General features: G+C 40.6%; 1 protein-coding gene across 1 annotated transcript; it reads right to left on the bottom strand.

Moving 5' to 3' along the window:
* Window positions 1–555: 555 nt before the first annotated feature.
* LOC122162202 (solute carrier family 4 member 1 adaptor protein) lies at window positions 556–17,104 on the bottom strand. Its single transcript, XM_042822348.1, has 14 exons — window positions 16,574–17,104; window positions 15,713–15,899; window positions 14,251–14,373; window positions 13,526–13,586; window positions 12,566–12,705; window positions 12,263–12,423; window positions 11,354–11,423; window positions 7,587–7,776; window positions 6,675–6,786; window positions 6,053–6,293; window positions 5,095–5,169; window positions 4,257–4,327; window positions 1,888–1,960; window positions 556–924 (listed from the first exon to the last, which is right to left on the bottom strand). The coding sequence occupies exons 1-14, from the start codon at window positions 17,099–17,101 to the stop codon at window positions 875–877; spliced, it is 2,082 nt and encodes a 693-aa protein (XP_042678282.1). The 5' UTR covers window positions 17,102–17,104; the 3' UTR covers window positions 556–874.
* Between the last annotated feature and the right edge of the window lie 68 nt (window positions 17,105–17,172).

The raw sequence follows: 17,172 nt of genomic DNA, 5'->3' as shown, positions 1-17,172 counted from the left end.
AGGCCCTGCAGTCAATCATCTTTCTTAAGTCACAGACAGAAATTCCAGTCTCTGTTTTGCTGGAAGTCTCACAGTGCTTACAGCAGCAAGGGCTCTGACTGATGTAGAGCTGTTGAGTGTGGCAAATGAGCTCTGTGTGGAAAATGGAGAGGTTGGTGCACAGGAGAGTCATACAGAGTGAGATCCCCTCGTCTGAGGATGTGCTGCAAGTTAACCTTAGGTTAGGTTAGATAGCAGGAGGAAGGTTTTTCAATCAGAAGGTGGAGACACATTGAAACAGGTTGCCCAAGGAGGTTGTGATGCCCCATCTGTGGAGGCGTTCAAGGCCAGGCTGGATGTGGCTCCAGGCAGCCTGGTCTGCTGGTTGGCAAGCCTGCACGTGGCAGGGGGATTGAAACTAGGTGCTCTTTGAGGTCCTTGAGCTCTCCTTATCCCCTTAAGAACTTTCAGGTTTTATTTACCCTGATGCTATTTTCAACCAATATCAGAAGCAAAACAGTAGTGTCAGTTTAATTGCATAAAACCAACCTAAATTAAATGTCAAGCCTGGAAGTGTAGAGGTGTTTAACATCTTTAATCTTTTTTAATTTACAAAAGGAGAAATGAGTCTGCAGTTTCACACCAAATAAAGATAACAAGGCTAACAATAGAGGGATAAGGCAGAAGAATATGTGGGCGCAGGAGTCAGTTTTTTTGTTTTGGTTTTTTTTTTTTTACAAGTATTTGGAAGACAAACAACAGGACACAAAGCTCACAGCCAGCACAGCTGGAAGAGAGTCTGAAAACCCATCTCTTTTATCACTCAATGGGTGGTGAAAGAGTCTGAAGTAGAGCAGACCTTCAAGCTTCAGATCTGTTCTTGGGAGCTTGAAGTTTAGTAGCCATATTTCTCATTGAGATGCGTCTTGCCATCACCACTCTGATCTAAGGAACAAAGATAAAGTTCTAAGTAGCCTAGGACAACAGCATAACCTACCAAAAAGCTAGCACAAGACAGATTTGTAGACAAGTATTATTCTCTAGCCAGCACCTGCCAGACAGGAATAAAACCCGGAATGGATCCTAGAGACCAAATTGTCTTTTGATGTATAACTCCTCTTAACACAACATTAATATTAGTGTCAAAACTTCATCTATTCCTGATTTGTTTCTCTTCTTTTCCTGGGATCCTTATTAAGACAGCTGACTGTAGAGAGAGAAAAAGGAGCTCCCTCTTATGGATGCAGTTTACTTAACTTTTACTTACCTACTGCCCTTGGAACCTGCTCACACTGTAAGGCTGCAACAGCCTTAATAAAAGTTATAATCGTGAATCTCGTAAATGAAAGTTGAGCTTTGATCTCATTACAGAAACTCCTATGCACAAAAATAAATTTTCAGTTTTGGAGCAATTAAGAATAACCCCACTTCACTAAAAACACTCTGGAATGAAGATGTTCAGTTTTAGCTCGTCTTCACAAAAGAATTAGCAAGATTTTTCTCTAGAAGATGCCCCAAAGTTTGTATTTACAGAAATCTGCAGAACACTTTCAGATTTCACAGGCTTCCATAAGAGCTGGGAATGCTGAGGTTGCTGGAATATTTATCTTTAGTGAAGTTTTAAGCTTTTCTTTCAGATGTGTCACTGTATGCAAATACAGTTAGGTCTGTAGTGTTAGAAAACTGAAAACCAGAGTTCAGGTGCACCTGACCATTGAGGTGAAGCTGCTATAGACTTGGTACCATATGGTGCTATAAGAAATAAATATGGAGCATAACAAGCCAAAAATTGTTGTGTTCTCAGTGAAGTATTCCCATGTTACTTTTTCCTCAGTACATTACAGGAACACCCTGACTATTTGTTAGATTCTCAAATTATATGAAAAAAAACAAAGAAATAGTCAATACCTGCAGGAGGAATCCAAATGCAGTAGTCTGGGTCATCATCTGGGTATTGTGAGGAAAAAAAAGGTTGTTGGACCTGCAGAAGGAGAAGAGCCTTTTTAGGTGCTCTGCCAATTCAGCAATGTGTCAGTCAAAAAACCTCTCATTAATCCAAATACAAACGCTGACAGATAAGGATTATTTCTACAATGGTTGTGGACTAAAACAAACAGTAAACACTCTATTTCAGTTTATTTCCAGTAGTGTTGCAGAACCAATGGTTAGACTGGATCTCTGGAGATTGTCTAGTGCAGAGTCCCTCTCAAAACAGTCTATTGCCAGCACCAAATCCAGTTATCAATGGCATTCAGACAGTAGAGCTGGGCAGACTAGTCAGGGAATATGAATTCAGTGCAACATTCCACAACTTTACTGAGTAACAGAAGTATATTTGAGAATATTTGGTTTCAAAGAAAGCTCTCCACTTGCTTTCACAACTCCACTTCCAGACAGTTTGTCTCATTCTAATATTTGGCAGTGTCATTCAACACTGAGTTTCTTTATGCAGTGCAAAGCTTTAGAGTAGGATTTTGAAGTACTTTGGTGCTCTCATAGCACAGTCCCACCAAAAACTTCAGGTTTAATGTGACTCGTAGAAATACACTACCTGTTACATACTTTTAAATGAAAGTTCAGCCATAACTTAGTCTTCCAAAAGAAAACCAATTTTTGTGAGGTCTTACTGGCATCACTGCAGTATTTAAAGCAAACAAAAATAAGCTACCGTTGACACAGCTGTATGACAGCTTTTTGTCACATCAGCATTTTCTTGATGCCTTTTGTTTTCAACACGTACAGGTAGCTCACAAATAAAACCATACCACTGTAAAGTGAAAGGTTTCAGAGCTCAAAATGTACCCACTTAGCACTGATTTCCATTACTCTGTAGTGTTGTGACACAGTCCTAAGTTACGCAGTTGAAGCAATTTTTCATTCCCTCAGAAAGCTTTCTTTCCCCAAGCAAACCTCTAAGAGAGTTCTTCTGTAACACTAATGTTTCTAAAAAACCTTATACTGGAGCTGAAGAGTTTCTAAATGCGGTTTGAAAAGAGCCACTTAAAAAAAAAAAAAAAAAAAAACAATTGCTTTTCCTGTTTTGTACAATTTGAATGAAGATATTCTTCAAATAGCTGAAGAGAAAAAAACATAGGCTGACTTCAGGTTGATATTTTCCATGCAAGATCTGAGCCTGGTAGCAGGCAGAGCCTGCGGAAAAAGTGATTTGTAATGGGAGAGCGATACAGCTAAGCCATCTGGTATTTGGAGAATGCTCAGTGTTAGAGTGAACTCTGTACTGATGAGAGGTGCTGACTTGACTGCTTCAGCATGAGAAGCTGCCTTGTTCTACCACATCCATAGAAATGGTGCATTCTGGGCTCTAACAGGCTAAGTTTACCCTTACCTTCTTTATACTTCAGGCCAGTAAGAAAGGATGATTCTAAAGGTCTCGTCTCCAAAATCCTTGGGTCCTTTGCCAGAGCTAGTAAGAGCAGCAGCAGCATACGCATGGTACAGGGATTTAGGTTTCTTTAAATAGGTGGAACAAGGCTAAAACTCAATGGCCACTACAAAAAACTATCATAATGCTCAGAACTCATGGCCCACCAACTAGAGTAATTGTCTCTGGCAGCCAGCATAAGGGTGGGATGCACTGTAAAGGGAGGAGCCTCACAATCACTAGGCTAAGTGCAAACCATCAGAGAAGTTCCTTCCCACCTTTTCCAGGAAGGCAACGTTTTCCTCTGTCCTAGAACATGGAAGACTCATACTTTACATTTTACTGCAAATCTTATGCATGGAGAACACATTATTTGGTATATCCACTCAAATTTAATAATAATTAGGTTGCAAAAAACGATAGTCGTGTTAGATATCTTACCGTATCTCAGTGAAAGGAATGAGGCTTGGTAATGGCAATACAGACTAGCTACAATTTTAGTCCAGCATGTCCTGTGTCAGTCAGTGTTTCCCAGGCTTTTCTCCATGAAAGTTTTGCAATACCACTTTGAAAGCCCAGAGATCACCTACTCTCTACAACACTTGTGATAAAGGAAAAGAAGCAATTACCAGAGGCTTAACTTCAGCTCTTCCAAGCAAAAAGCTAGAAAAATAAATTTGTGATTCAATTGGGAAGCCTTGTTAGCTTACTTCAGCTTTGCAGAACACCCCTGTTATGCTTGAAATACTGTGCTTTACCTTCTCACCAGAGACTTCATGAGCTGCATCCAATGTCAGTGTGTAGTTCTATGTTACTATTACTATTTCACTAACGAGGAATCTACCAAGTGATTCCTTAAAACTCCTAGGCTGCAGGAGACACAGTTGTAACTGACCTTGCTTGAAGTATTAGTTTTCTTAACTTCCTCAGATGTCTCTCTGGATTCCTTGCATACTGCCTCAGACACTGAGGGGGAAAAAAAAAAAAAAGATTTAAGATGCATTAGAAACTTATATCAGAAATAAGCTCACACGAAGACGTATTTCCTTTGGAATATATCCATCACAGCTCACTACATAGGACCATCATGTTTTTTCTTTATCATTTTACAGTAATGTAGGTGAGAGGAAGTAAAAGAAAAGTATCTCTGACTTTTTTGCCTCTTAATCTATGAGATACTGACCTTTCTGACTTAAGTCTATGGACGTGATGATGAGGACATGAAAACATGCACTAAAAGAACTTGAGTTAGGGAAAAAATAGAAAATCCAAACAGCTCTCTCCAGTTGCTCGTTACACACACACACACACACACACACACACACACACACACAGAGTGTTCATTTTGAGAACTGACTTTTTTGTGTGTGCACGTTCAAGTAGAGGGGTAATTTGGGTCATTAAGAGTGCTAACTAACATGATATAGTAGTGGACAGTACAGAATGGCAGAACTTCCCTTTTACGAAGTGACACAACTTAGTGCAAGAAAGTAAAAGGGGGAGGGGGGGAAATGCATTATATTTACAGTCCTAAAAGAATTGTTACTTCTTTTTTTAAACAAAGAATGTCAATGCAGTTAGTGACTATGAAAAGCAAAACAATCCTTCATTCTGATTCTAGAGTCTAAAATAAGGCTTAGTTTCTTTCTCCTAATAAGAAAGCACTAATTCCTTTAGGCAGTTTCTGAATGTAATTGCTACTTTACTGCAGTAATCTAAATTGTACATCTCACCTTGAGGTTTCTCTTGTGAAGGTCCCACCTGAGATTTATTCCTTAGTATCTTTGGCTCAGGCTGAAAACTAACTCCTGTTAAATACATAAAAGGAGTCATGTGAATGCTATGCAGCAACTCCAAGTAGGAGTGCTAGCATCCCTGAGGAAAACAAACTTAAAAGGAACTCTTAGCTACGTTTGTTTCAGGAAGAAGTTTTCTCTTAGAAGTCCTTCACGTTACTTCATCTAAATCCATTGCAATACAGTAATAAAGGAAAACTTGTGATCAGTTAAAACATACTTTTCAAGAGCAACCTGCCCAACATTCTGACAATTAGAATTCTACAAGGTAGAATTAGGTTTCTGCCACCAAACACACCATCATTACTAAGCTTTTGCATACATCAATACATTTGGCAGGGGGGTTGGTCTCGATGATCTCTAGAGGTCCTTTCCAACCCCTACAATTCTGTGATTCTGTAATCAAGTTAACTTAAAAAAGGATGGGTTATAGACAAACTACATAGGTGCAAAGGAAATACCTCTTCGTTCCTACTTATTAAATTACTTTCCTCCTTACAAGCTGTCTAAAACTTCACATAGGCATTTCTTTTCTTATGAAATACCTCTCCCTGCCAAGAACACATTACATTTACTATCACATGGACACTCAACCTAATAAAAGCAAGACTTATCAAAATATGACCATTCTTGAGTCCAGGAGATTATTGCTGTTTTACCAAAAGTGTGGAGAAACTGACTGCCAAGCAGAGTTCCAACTTGAGCCAAGTGAAACTCACCTGTTTCTCCCCTGCTTCCATACAAACGTTGGATTCATGGCAAAATCTGTGGAAAAGCTATAAGCTATTGGAAAACCTGTGACAGAAATCTTAGAGGATTCCCATAGCTCTAGACAAGAAAATCAGTAGTTCCAGGCTCAGGTTTGCTACTGGAAAAATCAAAACTCATCATTTACCGTCTTGAAGAGATTCTAGTTTCTCATTATTACAGGCAGAACCATTGGGACCATTTGCTTCTTTTCCTGTTTCTTCCTCTACTGTCACCTTCATCTCCACATCTGATGTTCTGCTGCTTACTGCATCTACTTTCTGCTCCTCCTCAATTTCTTCCTCTTCCTCCTCCTCCTCCTCCTCAGGTCCATCATCTTTCATTTTTAACAAACTTTCAGGAACATGTGGACGCTTGTCAGGCAACTTCTGCACGACAAACAATTGTGCATTAATACGAGGATAATATGGAAGTAGATGTCACCAGTACTTGTTACAGGACAAAGGATGCATGTTACAGTCACAGGTAGAGAACACTCACAGGATGAAAAATAGTTAAGTTGTAAAGGAAAAGATATTGGCAGAGGTGGAAGAGGAAAAAGGATGTCTAACCCATAGTTAGAGAATGCAGGCTTTTCCCAGGAGCAACACTGAGTCTGACAGTAAATGCTTGCTGCCCTGCACATTTCTCCACTGCTCCAATCTTGCTCCTCCATGGTGTTTTTGTACATGTGATAAAGCAGTTTCCACCTGCAGGCTCCATAGCCTGAGATGATGTCTGAGAACTAGTGCCTGACCCAGAGCACTTACCCCTAGGCTTCCAGTTTTCAGCTTGAATTTGCTCCCCCCTTTCATAGCACCGAAGAGAGGGAGGGTAATCTTTTTAGACTTGCTGTTTGCTTCCAGACTGTAACTCCCAGTCCTAATGAAAATTAGATACAAAGAAAAGCTGTATAGAGTATCAATCTAGTCAATATAGAGTCAATATAGAGTATCAATCAAGTCTTATATTTACAAATGCAAACAAATAAAGATGTTTGCATAAAGACTTTATTTCTCTCACTTGCAACATTTAAAGAGGAGCTTTCAGCAGACGACTTCTCCATCCTACATGTCTGTTTTAGGAGTCAGACACTTGCTATAACAGGAGAGAAAAAAAACACCTATCTCTCTCAAATTCAAATGCCCTCATATACTTACATATGTATAATATGTATGTGTATACATATAAACACTCGGAGGCCAAACCTCAATTTAAACAAGTTAAGCAATTAAACCTCTAATTAAACCTCTAAGTTGCCATTAGCAAGTGATGAGCCCAGCACACGCTCCCATGAATAGCTGTGCAGTATTTGAACAGCCATTGCACTTGACTTCTACCTTTCACAAAATGAGTTTCATATTGTAAGAAGTACTGTAAAATTCTTCAGTTCCTTCTGGATACAGATTGGGAAAAATAGTTTTTTTAAAAAAAAAAAGAAAAAAAAAAGAAAAAGCTGACACCAGGCTTCCAGCTCCTTCCAGCTCTCATCTGGGCTTACCTCACCTGCAGTGCATCTACCTTGGCCACAGAAGCATCAGTGGTTCTTTAGGGACAGGGCAGGTAGTTGTGAAGGCATTGTTGCTTTTGCATTTGGAAAACTGTCTACTTAATGGGAGGGTGCACAATTGCCCATAGAAAGTAACAACAGTGATTTTTTTCAAACTTTATCCAAAACTTACGGGGGCTTCAGCTCAGGCAGTTCTGCAGGCTTGACGAGCTTTATTAACCCTTTCAGCCTCTGCTGCTCCTTCTTCAACTCAAATGACCGCAGATGAAGTTTCTTTCGAGTCACGCTGTCTAAGGTGCTTCCTGATTTTATTTCTGTCATGAATTCGTCCAAGGAATCTTGAGCTGCTGGCTGGGATTGGCCTAGGCAAGATAATGGTAGAGGCATATCGTTGTGAGGGGGGAAATGAGTCTAAAGGGAGGAATACAACGTATACAGGAATGACTGTCTTCTCTGGAAGATCTTTTCGAATGGGAAATAATGGAGGTTATTTCATCTGGAAGGATGAAAACATTTCTCCTAACAAAGCCTAACAGTAAATCTTAAACCACTTAGATATCAAAGCCTCTCAAAATTGAATGTTTATTTACGAGCAAATCTGTCCATAATGTACATTGGTCATCTCAGTTCAAGAGCTGCTGTCCCTAGAAAAAAAAAAGTGGCTGTTGGGTCCTTTTTGTAGTCACAGTCCAAAAATAAACACAGCTACAGTGTATCCCACACCACTGCATGGGGAATCCTGTTTTGGCTTTCCTGGAATGCTGATGTAATTACATTTGCAAACCTAAAAATGAATCACATGATGCTGCCTCCCATCTCTGAAGGACTGAGTACGTATGTGGTTGTAGAAAACTATTCTCATAAAATCTACCTGTGTTTTGACTTGATTTTGTAACAAGAAAACATTGCCCTGTACTTGGCGGGCGAGAGGGGAAGGCAGAGGTGGAGAACAACAAAAACCAACAGTCCTTTTACTTCATCTTATTTCAGATATTAGTATTTCTATGCATATTTGACTAACTAAAATAAAACTCGAGAGGAAAAAGCTCAAGCTCTAACAAGTAAGAGAAATAAATACACAGTTCTAACACGAGGAATTTATAAACAAAGCAAACCAGGAAAACTTTTCCTGGGCTTGGACACTGCTTCAAAAGTTTTTATATTATGCTCAAAAATAACTTAGAGGCAAAGAAAAACATTGTTGCCATTAACACCTTTACACAAGCAGTCTTCTGCTGTTCTACTTTAAAAATTGGCGAACCTGATATTTATTTGCAGCTTTACAAGCATTTATCTTTTTATGCACACGAATAATTGTGACTAGTGAGTTAATTTAATTCAGCTGTAGCTGATTAAGTAGCACTTGCAATTTTAAATATGCACAAATCTGAATTATTGTTATGAGTATATACTTAAGCAGTTGTACGTGACATGAAATATTTACACAAAAGTCTAATAAGTCCAACATTTTCCAGTGTACTCAAATGGAAAGGATGTTTCTGATTTGGAGACAAAACCTAGTTTGCATTTTGCAATCATAAAAAGCCACAACAATAACTGAAGACACACAAGATTAATAGGCTCCAAAAGACAAGAGCATCCATCTTCAACCAAATATAAATAACAATGAAATGTTATAAAAGCTCAGACATAGTCTTTCCTAGCTGCATGTATGAACTTAGATAGAAATGATCATTGAAAAGTCAGTTAATAAGCAGTCTGAATCAGCCAGCAGAAGCTGAGAGGAACGACCGTTTAATTGAAGCATTGAATTGCAATGGTAGCATTTCATGTCTAGTCAGGTAATTCAGAACAGCTGAAGGAACTGCAGTTTCACAGCTCACTACTTTAGTCCCAGACCAGCATAAGGGTGCTTCACTGGATGATCTTCACTGTGTCAGATGAGCCTCTTAGCAAACAGGTTTCTCTGATTCCACCCACAGTGCCTTACATCAGGTAGTTGAGCACACAGGGTTACTTTAGCATACAGTATCTGCTGCAGCCCTTTTCCAAGCTATTTAAGAGAAATTTGATATTGCTGGGAGGTGAATCAATCCTGGCTATTATACTTAACATTCCAGGGAATAAAAAGCTATTGGGCTGTTTACTGCACCATCGGCTTAGCAATAATTTTCCTCTGAACTGGCAACCAAAAATGAGACTGAAAACCTCTGTGTGTTCTTTTTTGGTTTTGTTTTCTTCATTCAGTTGTGTCAGTGAATTAAGAGAAGCCAAGTCAGTCTGTTTCTAGTTAGTTCTGAAAAACTCTAATGGACAATTTATGAACTTTCACAGAGACTTTTTCAACAGCCACTTAATTTCGCCGAGTGCTTGGTGAGAGGTGTTGCAATTTAGCCACTCATTCACTCATTGGTCTCTCTTAGAAAGAGCCAGATAAAATGCCTTACAGCTCTGAAACTGTATGTAATGCTGCAACTGTGCCAGACAGCTCCAGAGAGTACATGGATCACTTGGATCACTCACGACCAGTACGTATGCTCCCATCTTAAAGATGTATCCCACATCTCTGATTAACCTGAGGCAACCAAAGAAATCTAAGAAAATACAAGCAACTAAAACACACGCACAAACTCATGGCAGAATACTTTGTTCTATCCTGGCCTAGTTTCAGGAAGTTTGCATTTGATACTGAATCATTTTGTATTGCAGTACCTTACAGGCTGTTAAAGCTAACTTTTGAGTGCTGAAATTGCTATTTTTCTGAGGCTTTAAACTAGCTATATAACAATCTACAATTTACCAAACTATGACAACATATCATTGGAATTATGTGGTGTTAGTAGCAGTCTATAAATGAACTGATTCTTTGTTCTCCTAGTCTGTATTTCAATCATCCTTGTTGAAAAACCAGAAACAAAAGCTTCGTGACACATGAGAGATGGGAATTACCCATCTCACACCATTAGCTTCTCCTACTGGTTAGTTGGTCATGTACTACTTTTCAGTAAATTCACTTTGAAAACATTTATTTCAAAGGCACTGAACTGATCCGTTGACTCAGTGAAACAGTAAGGTTTTCTGACCTGTCATTTAGTAGAATCAATCATCAACACAAACATTCATTCAAATGTGTTTGGGTGCAGCTCTGAATAACCAGGAAGGAATGCATACACATAATTCACAAAAGAGCTCTGCTGTCAGATTGCTGTCTTCTTGCAGATTGCAGGTTTGCTGAAGAAGTTCTGACAAAAACGGCCTTTAATAAAGTTGATTTGGTTAGAAAGCTTTTCGTATTGTGAACCAACCTAAAAAAGGTTTCCTTCATGCCTTCCTTTTATTCCACAAGATGTTATCAGTAATTTAAATTAAAATGTACTTCTTTGTGTAGAATACCTTAAAATTAAAAGTTACTAGCCGATATATTTTCCCACTTAGGAAGTGGTCTGCCTTCATACACAGACATAATCCTGAAAACCTGAAGGATTCCCTAGCTAGCAAGCTCAGTGAGCTTTCCTTTTTAAGATGCACTTGCAATGAGAGAAGTGAAATGAAAAATACTGTCTTTTCTCTTTCAGTCGTTGGCTTGTCCCTTATAAATGGTTCTGGAAGAGATGGAAAAATGCAGTGTTTGAATTGGGTCAGTTTTGCTATTATCGGCAGATGAACAGTAATAATGTTCACCCTGTTATGTTCCAGGCATGCTCTCCCCTTTACCTTTGATGTGGTATACTTCTGGAAAAAGTTGCATTCATTAATAAGTGACTAAACACATAACAACACATAAATACTGGATGATGAGCACCAAGCACCCTCCTTCAGATAACTCTGTTACCTGCACACTTTCCTGCCCTTTTATGAAAAGGGGATATGAAAAAATGCACTTGAGCATGATTCTATGATATACAAAAATGCATTTTCATTTGTTGTTTCTTTCTTTTTTTAATGAAAAGCACTACAATCAGAGACTTTGTGTCCTACCTTTCCCCGAAGCCTTCAGCTTTTCTGTTATCTCAGAGAGTTCATTTTCAGCCTCCTTTAGCTTTGTAACCTATGAGAAAAAGAAACACACTTGTGAGATTTTTACCTTCTTCAAGATTTCCTTCTAAACGTTCCTCAAATAGCCTACCACATTGTTTCTATTTTTCTCTTTTCTCATTTTTGATCAGGAATTTGTGGGATGAAAAACATTGTTTTTAAGAATGTTCTAGATTATATCAGAAAGCTATTTGAACAGTGTGAAAGAACTTCTTGAAACACAAGAGAACATGTAATGCTTTTAGAGCTATGTTCTGCCATCATTACAATCCTCCAAATCTCCCTACACCCACCTCCTTGCTTCTCCCACACCCTATTGCCTGTGTAGAAGTTACAGTTCACTCGTCTCTCCTAGTTTGGGACAAATTAAAGACTGTATACAGTGACAGAACCTCAAGAACTGAACCCTCCTCTCTGAAGAAGCTGAAGCAGCTGAAGACTACTTCTTTGCAAGCTAACTTGGTTTTAAGTTATGACAGTTCCTGGTAACAAGGCAGTTCATGCTCCATAGCAGTTATCCTTTTTGCATAAGGCAGCAGATAGGTATCAGTTAGTACCAGTCCCAGTAATGGTTTGTGTGATGTACATCAAGTATTATGTTTAAGTAACAAATTACTTTCTGATATTAAGGTTTCTTTTAGATCCAATTCTTTTTCTCTCAAGACTTTAAAAAGCATTGCATTCTATAACCATCAGTGTTAACCTGGTCCATTAATAAAGATCTGAAATAATACTAGAGTTCAGGCTAACAACAACAACAACAAAAAAGATCTGGAAATGTTTTTAAACTTCCCTTCTTAGTAATTATATATTCATTAAAGAATAGGCCTGGCATGTCATAATTATTCTTACCAGTGAGTCATAAGTCTCTGGTTTTTCTTCTATTTTACCAGCTTTTTTCATTCTGTTCAGTCGCTTCTTTTCTACAGCACCAGTTCGATCAAGGAAGGTGTCATCATCACTGTCATAAAAATCCTCATCTTCCCAATTCTTTGACTTCCTTTTTCGAGATACTGGGAAAAGTTTAAGGGAGAAAGCAAGGAACAAAATGATTTACAGGCCACTGAGAAGTCAAAGAAATTCAGTAGAGCAATCTTGAATTCCTAGAGCTTCAGGTTTTTTTAGAACTAGCTCAGCACTTAACAGGTTATTTACCTGCTTCTTGCCTCAATACTCCCCTAGCATCCAGTAGCCTGCAAGCTTCCAGTGCACACTGGATCATTGCTTCTTTCTTCTTTCCTGAATGGAGAACCTCTGCTACCAGCTGCTTCCCTGATGCATCGTCCACAGGCAACCTGTTCAGTTCAAAGGATTACAGAACAGCTTCAACAGAAACAGCTTTTCATGGATGCTACTCACATATTGTGCTTGTCATGCTGACATTGTTTCTTCCACCTCTCTATAGCCTTCTTTTGTGGGTTACCTATTTTTACATTTCATCTGATACACTACTAACCCAAACACAAGCACGCACTTTCTAAGCTTAAGTAGATCTTTATTTTGCTAGCCCAAACAAGAAATCTTCCTCCATTCACATTCATCTTGTATCTACACAACACCAGTAACAAATACTCTGTGCCATACTGAAGCAAAGCTTCCTTAAGAAATGATGAGATGGTGTGCCTGCTATTTGAGACCTATCCTGCTTACTTCTCACCTGCTCACCTTCTCCTGCTTAGCAAGAGAATGATGTTACTGGCCAGTGGAAGGGATTCAACAAAAACTACATTATACCATCACATAACTGAACTGGGGTGCATAGTAGAATAAAAGCTTTTTTCCATCTTCTTTTCCATTAGGAATTAAAACACTGCTTCCTAGTTTCTTGTCTTGCATTTCAATTTCACATATTTCTGAAAACAAGGGGAACTGAGAGAACCTGCAGTCATGTTTTCCCAATTTTGATCTTTTAGTAGCATTAAATGCTGACAGATCAGGAAAAAGTAGTAGACACTAAAGTAGATGCTGATCCTTGACCTTTTTAGTATCAGGACTTAAGTCTAATTCTGGCTGGCTTCCTTGGCAAGCATGATAGACAAGTAGTTCCTTCAGTTTTTGTTTGTAAATTCAATGAAGCCAGTTTCTACGTACAAAAGTGAATGAAGTTATACATACTTAACCCTGCATAGCCAGCTATTGTGCCCACGATCATCATATTCGTATTCTAACTCTTCTCCTGGAGAGGAAAAAATGAAAGTTGATGTAGTTAGCAAAGATGAAGTAAGAAGGAATAAACTTTAGAGCAGAGAAAATTTGCCTTTTTCTTTTCTTTTTTTCTTTTTTTTCTTTTTTCTTTTTTTAGGCCATGTGATCTTCAGTTGATAGTAAGCTCATTTGGACATTTTTCACAATCAAGGATCTTTAAGTGATCTGTTTGGTAGAACACAGATCAAAGAAAAAAAGAATCTTGCACCTGCAGGCACAGAAGTAAATAATACTGGAGCAACAACAGCTTGCATTTTGGGTTTACAAATATTGTTTCCCTTGAAGATTAATTTCTCATGTTAAAAAGTACCTAAGCCATTGGTAAGCTTAAATCCATTCACTGTCTTTCAATACTTTCCAGTTCTATCTCCTGAATAGCACCATCTGGAATTTAATGGTTTGGGACTTTTCAATAGTTTCAAAAGATGGATGTGATTTGAGTGCCACTCCAGAGAAACACAAGGTGCTCTCTGCAACTTCCAGTTGAGAAGTTAGAAATCAAAAAACACCAAAACCTTGACAAAACAAAAAGCCCTGCCCACAATGTAAAGTTTTACTTTCACACTTTAATTCCCAGAGAAAAATGGGAAACACCCAACTCTACTAAACAAAAATAATCTACAAGTAAAAAATACCTTCTCTGTCAAAAAAGCCCTGCAGAGCCTTCCTGGGATCCTTCATATAGAAGGCATCTTGTACATCCTGAAATTCAATAGCAATAGGATTTTCTTCAGCCTCATCCTCCTCAGCATCCTCCCCTGGATGAGCAACATACAAAATAAAAACAAAATGGTGAAAAGTTAGAATGAGAACACCAAATAGTTTCAAATATTGTCATTTTGAAAGAAGTATCAGCTATATCATCCTACAATGACAAGCTTTAGCTGTTTCTGTATCCAATCAAAAAATACTTATTAGTTATTCTGTTTTAAGATACAGTTTTGCACGTCAGTGCTGTTTCTGCACTTTCAAGGGTTTATGTGCTTACACATTTTAAGTCACAAAACAATCCATTTTGTACTGAAAAGCTCATTAATAACTATTTAACATATGGACTTCATATTAAAAACCTGAATCACAGAATCACAGAATCACAGAATCACAGAACTGTAGGGGTTGGAAGGGACCTCCAGAGATCATCGAGTCCAACCCCCCTGCCAAAGCAGGCTCCCTACAGCAGGTCGCACAGGTAGGCATCCAGGCAGGTCTTAAACATCTCCAGAGAAGGAGACTCCACCACCTCCCTGGGCAGCCTGTTCCAGTGCTCCGTCACCTCACTGTAAAGAAGTTCTTGCGCACATTTGTGCAGAACTTCCTATGCTGCAGTTTCCGGCCGTTTCCCCTCGTCCTGTCTCCACTCACCACTGAAAACAGTCTGGCCTCGCCATTTTGCCCCCCACACCTTAGATATTTATAGACCTGAAGACAGCCTCCTTGCGTAAGCAGTCTCAGGTATTAAAATTCCACCTGTCATGCAAAGACATCAACATGGGAAAAAAAAACCCAAACAACACTGCATAAACTAAACTCTCAGTTTCATGTCATTTTGGAAGTACAGACAAACCCCCTTTTCCCCAATTAAAAAAAAAAACAAAAACAAAAACACAATAAAAAACCTCTCCCTGTTTTGCCTTCTCACAGCACTTATTTTTAAAAAGGGCCAATTTGTACTCAAAAATATTCACTGGTGTATGGAAACTAGCCTGAACCTCTGATTGATCACCTGAGGTGAGCAGTGAGTCAGCCACCAAGCAAGGCAATTCACCTGTGCTGCCAGAAGGGGTGGAGCCTGGCTCCACCTTCCTAGACCCCATTTAAGAGCTGACTCCCAGTGGGGAAGGATCTCTCTGGAGATCCCTCCTCTGCAGTTTTGCAGCAAGCGCCCAGGATGTAGGTAAGCTTTCTATCTATTCTCTTTTTATTACTATAACCTGCTTTGCCTAACTCTCTAGTTTATTTCATAATTATAACATCTATATATTTATTGATTTTAAAACTGGCTTTGGAATCCAACTGGAATTTCAATGCCAGTGCTCACTGAAAATTCACTTAAAAGTGTCCCAAGGTGTATCAGCTCATCTATGTATCAGTACTCACCCATTCCCCATGAGCAGCTCATATCCACGTTCTGACTGCTCTCGTTTCCTTGCTCCTCTTTTTCATCTTCCTCATCAGAATCCTCTCCCAGCATGGTCTTTTCCAGCTTTGCTTGCTGCTGCTTCCGCAGTGCCTTCAGCTGTGTCACGGTCAGCTCTGACTCAGACTCCTGGTCCTCTTCAGGTCCCTATGTCACAAAAAACAACTTTATGAAAGTGTTTTAGATAGGAAAAAAAAAAAAACCAAAACACTTCTTTTCAATAGGCGTGTGAATTACAGGTAGTAACATAAATGGATCACAGTGCTCATGTAAAAGCTGAATTACTGGACCAATTGTTATGGATTGCATGCTCAGATATATCAATTTCAGTGGCCAAAGGGGGCAAAAAGAGATGAGCATTACTGTTTAGTTGTAGGCAGCTCAAACACAGCTTTATTTAAAGGCAGAAAGCAAGGATTTCCACCAGTGCCACAATGGAAGCATTTGAGGAACAAGCAGCTAAGTCCTCTGACCCCTACTAATACAAGCTCTCTTTTGGGCACAAGGAATCACAAAATGGTTTGGGATGGAAGGACCTCAAAGCCCGCTCATTTCCAAACCCCAGCCATGGGCAGGGCTGCTCCCACCATCACAGGTTGCACAGGGTCTCATCCAACCTGGCCTTGACACCTCCAGGGATGGGGCACTCACAGCTCCTCTGGGCAGCCTGCTCAAATTGATATGAGTGCAGTCAAACCGCCCCCCCATCTCAGAAGCGTTTCCCTCTCGCTCCAGGCCCCTGAGTGGGCACAGCCACCTGAACTGCCGCGTGTGACCGGGGGAAGCCGCCGTGCAATCTCCGATCCCCTCTCCCGGCCCACCTGCAGGAGGAAGAGGCGGGAGCTGCCGCCGAAGCGCAGTCCGTGGCCCACCCGCACACGGCAGTAGGTGCGCGGCGGCACCCGCGCCTTGTTGAGGAAGGTGCCGTGCGTGCTGCCCAGGTCGTACACGTAGAAGCCGGCATCGGCGTCGGGGCCGTCGGCGGAGCGGCCGCGGTACTGCAGCACGGCGTGGTGCCTCGACACCGACGGGTGCTCCAGGGCTAGCGCGCAGCCGGGCAGCCTTCCCACCAGGAACCAGCTGCAGCCCTCCAGCCGCACCGAGCCCAGCAGCACGCCGCCCTTCAGCACCTCCAGCCCGTAGCCGGCATCGGCGGGCGGGCGGCCGCCCCACGGCGGCTCCTCGTAGCGCGGCGCCGGCACGGAGGCGACCGGGCGGGGCGGCACGGGGCCGGGCGAGGGGCCGGGACTGGGCGCGGGGCCGGGCTCGGCGTTCTGCGGAACGGGCAGCGGGCGGCTCGGCCGCTTGAACTCGGCGGGCTCGGTCTCTGTTTCCATGGCCTCCGCCATCTTGTCTCGTCCGTCCCCAAATAGGGTCCTCCGGGCACGAGCGCCTCCGGGGCTGTGGTACCGGGCGGAGG

This window comes from Centrocercus urophasianus, unplaced genomic scaffold (assembly GCF_019232065.1).
Source record: "Centrocercus urophasianus isolate 14NV4802_14NV808 unplaced genomic scaffold, USGS_Curo_1.0 seq_10, whole genome shotgun sequence".
NCBI classification, from domain to species: domain Eukaryota; kingdom Metazoa; phylum Chordata; class Aves; order Galliformes; family Phasianidae; genus Centrocercus; species Centrocercus urophasianus.
Note: the sequence above shows the minus strand (reverse complement) of the source record. Positions and strands in the feature narration are given on the sequence as shown.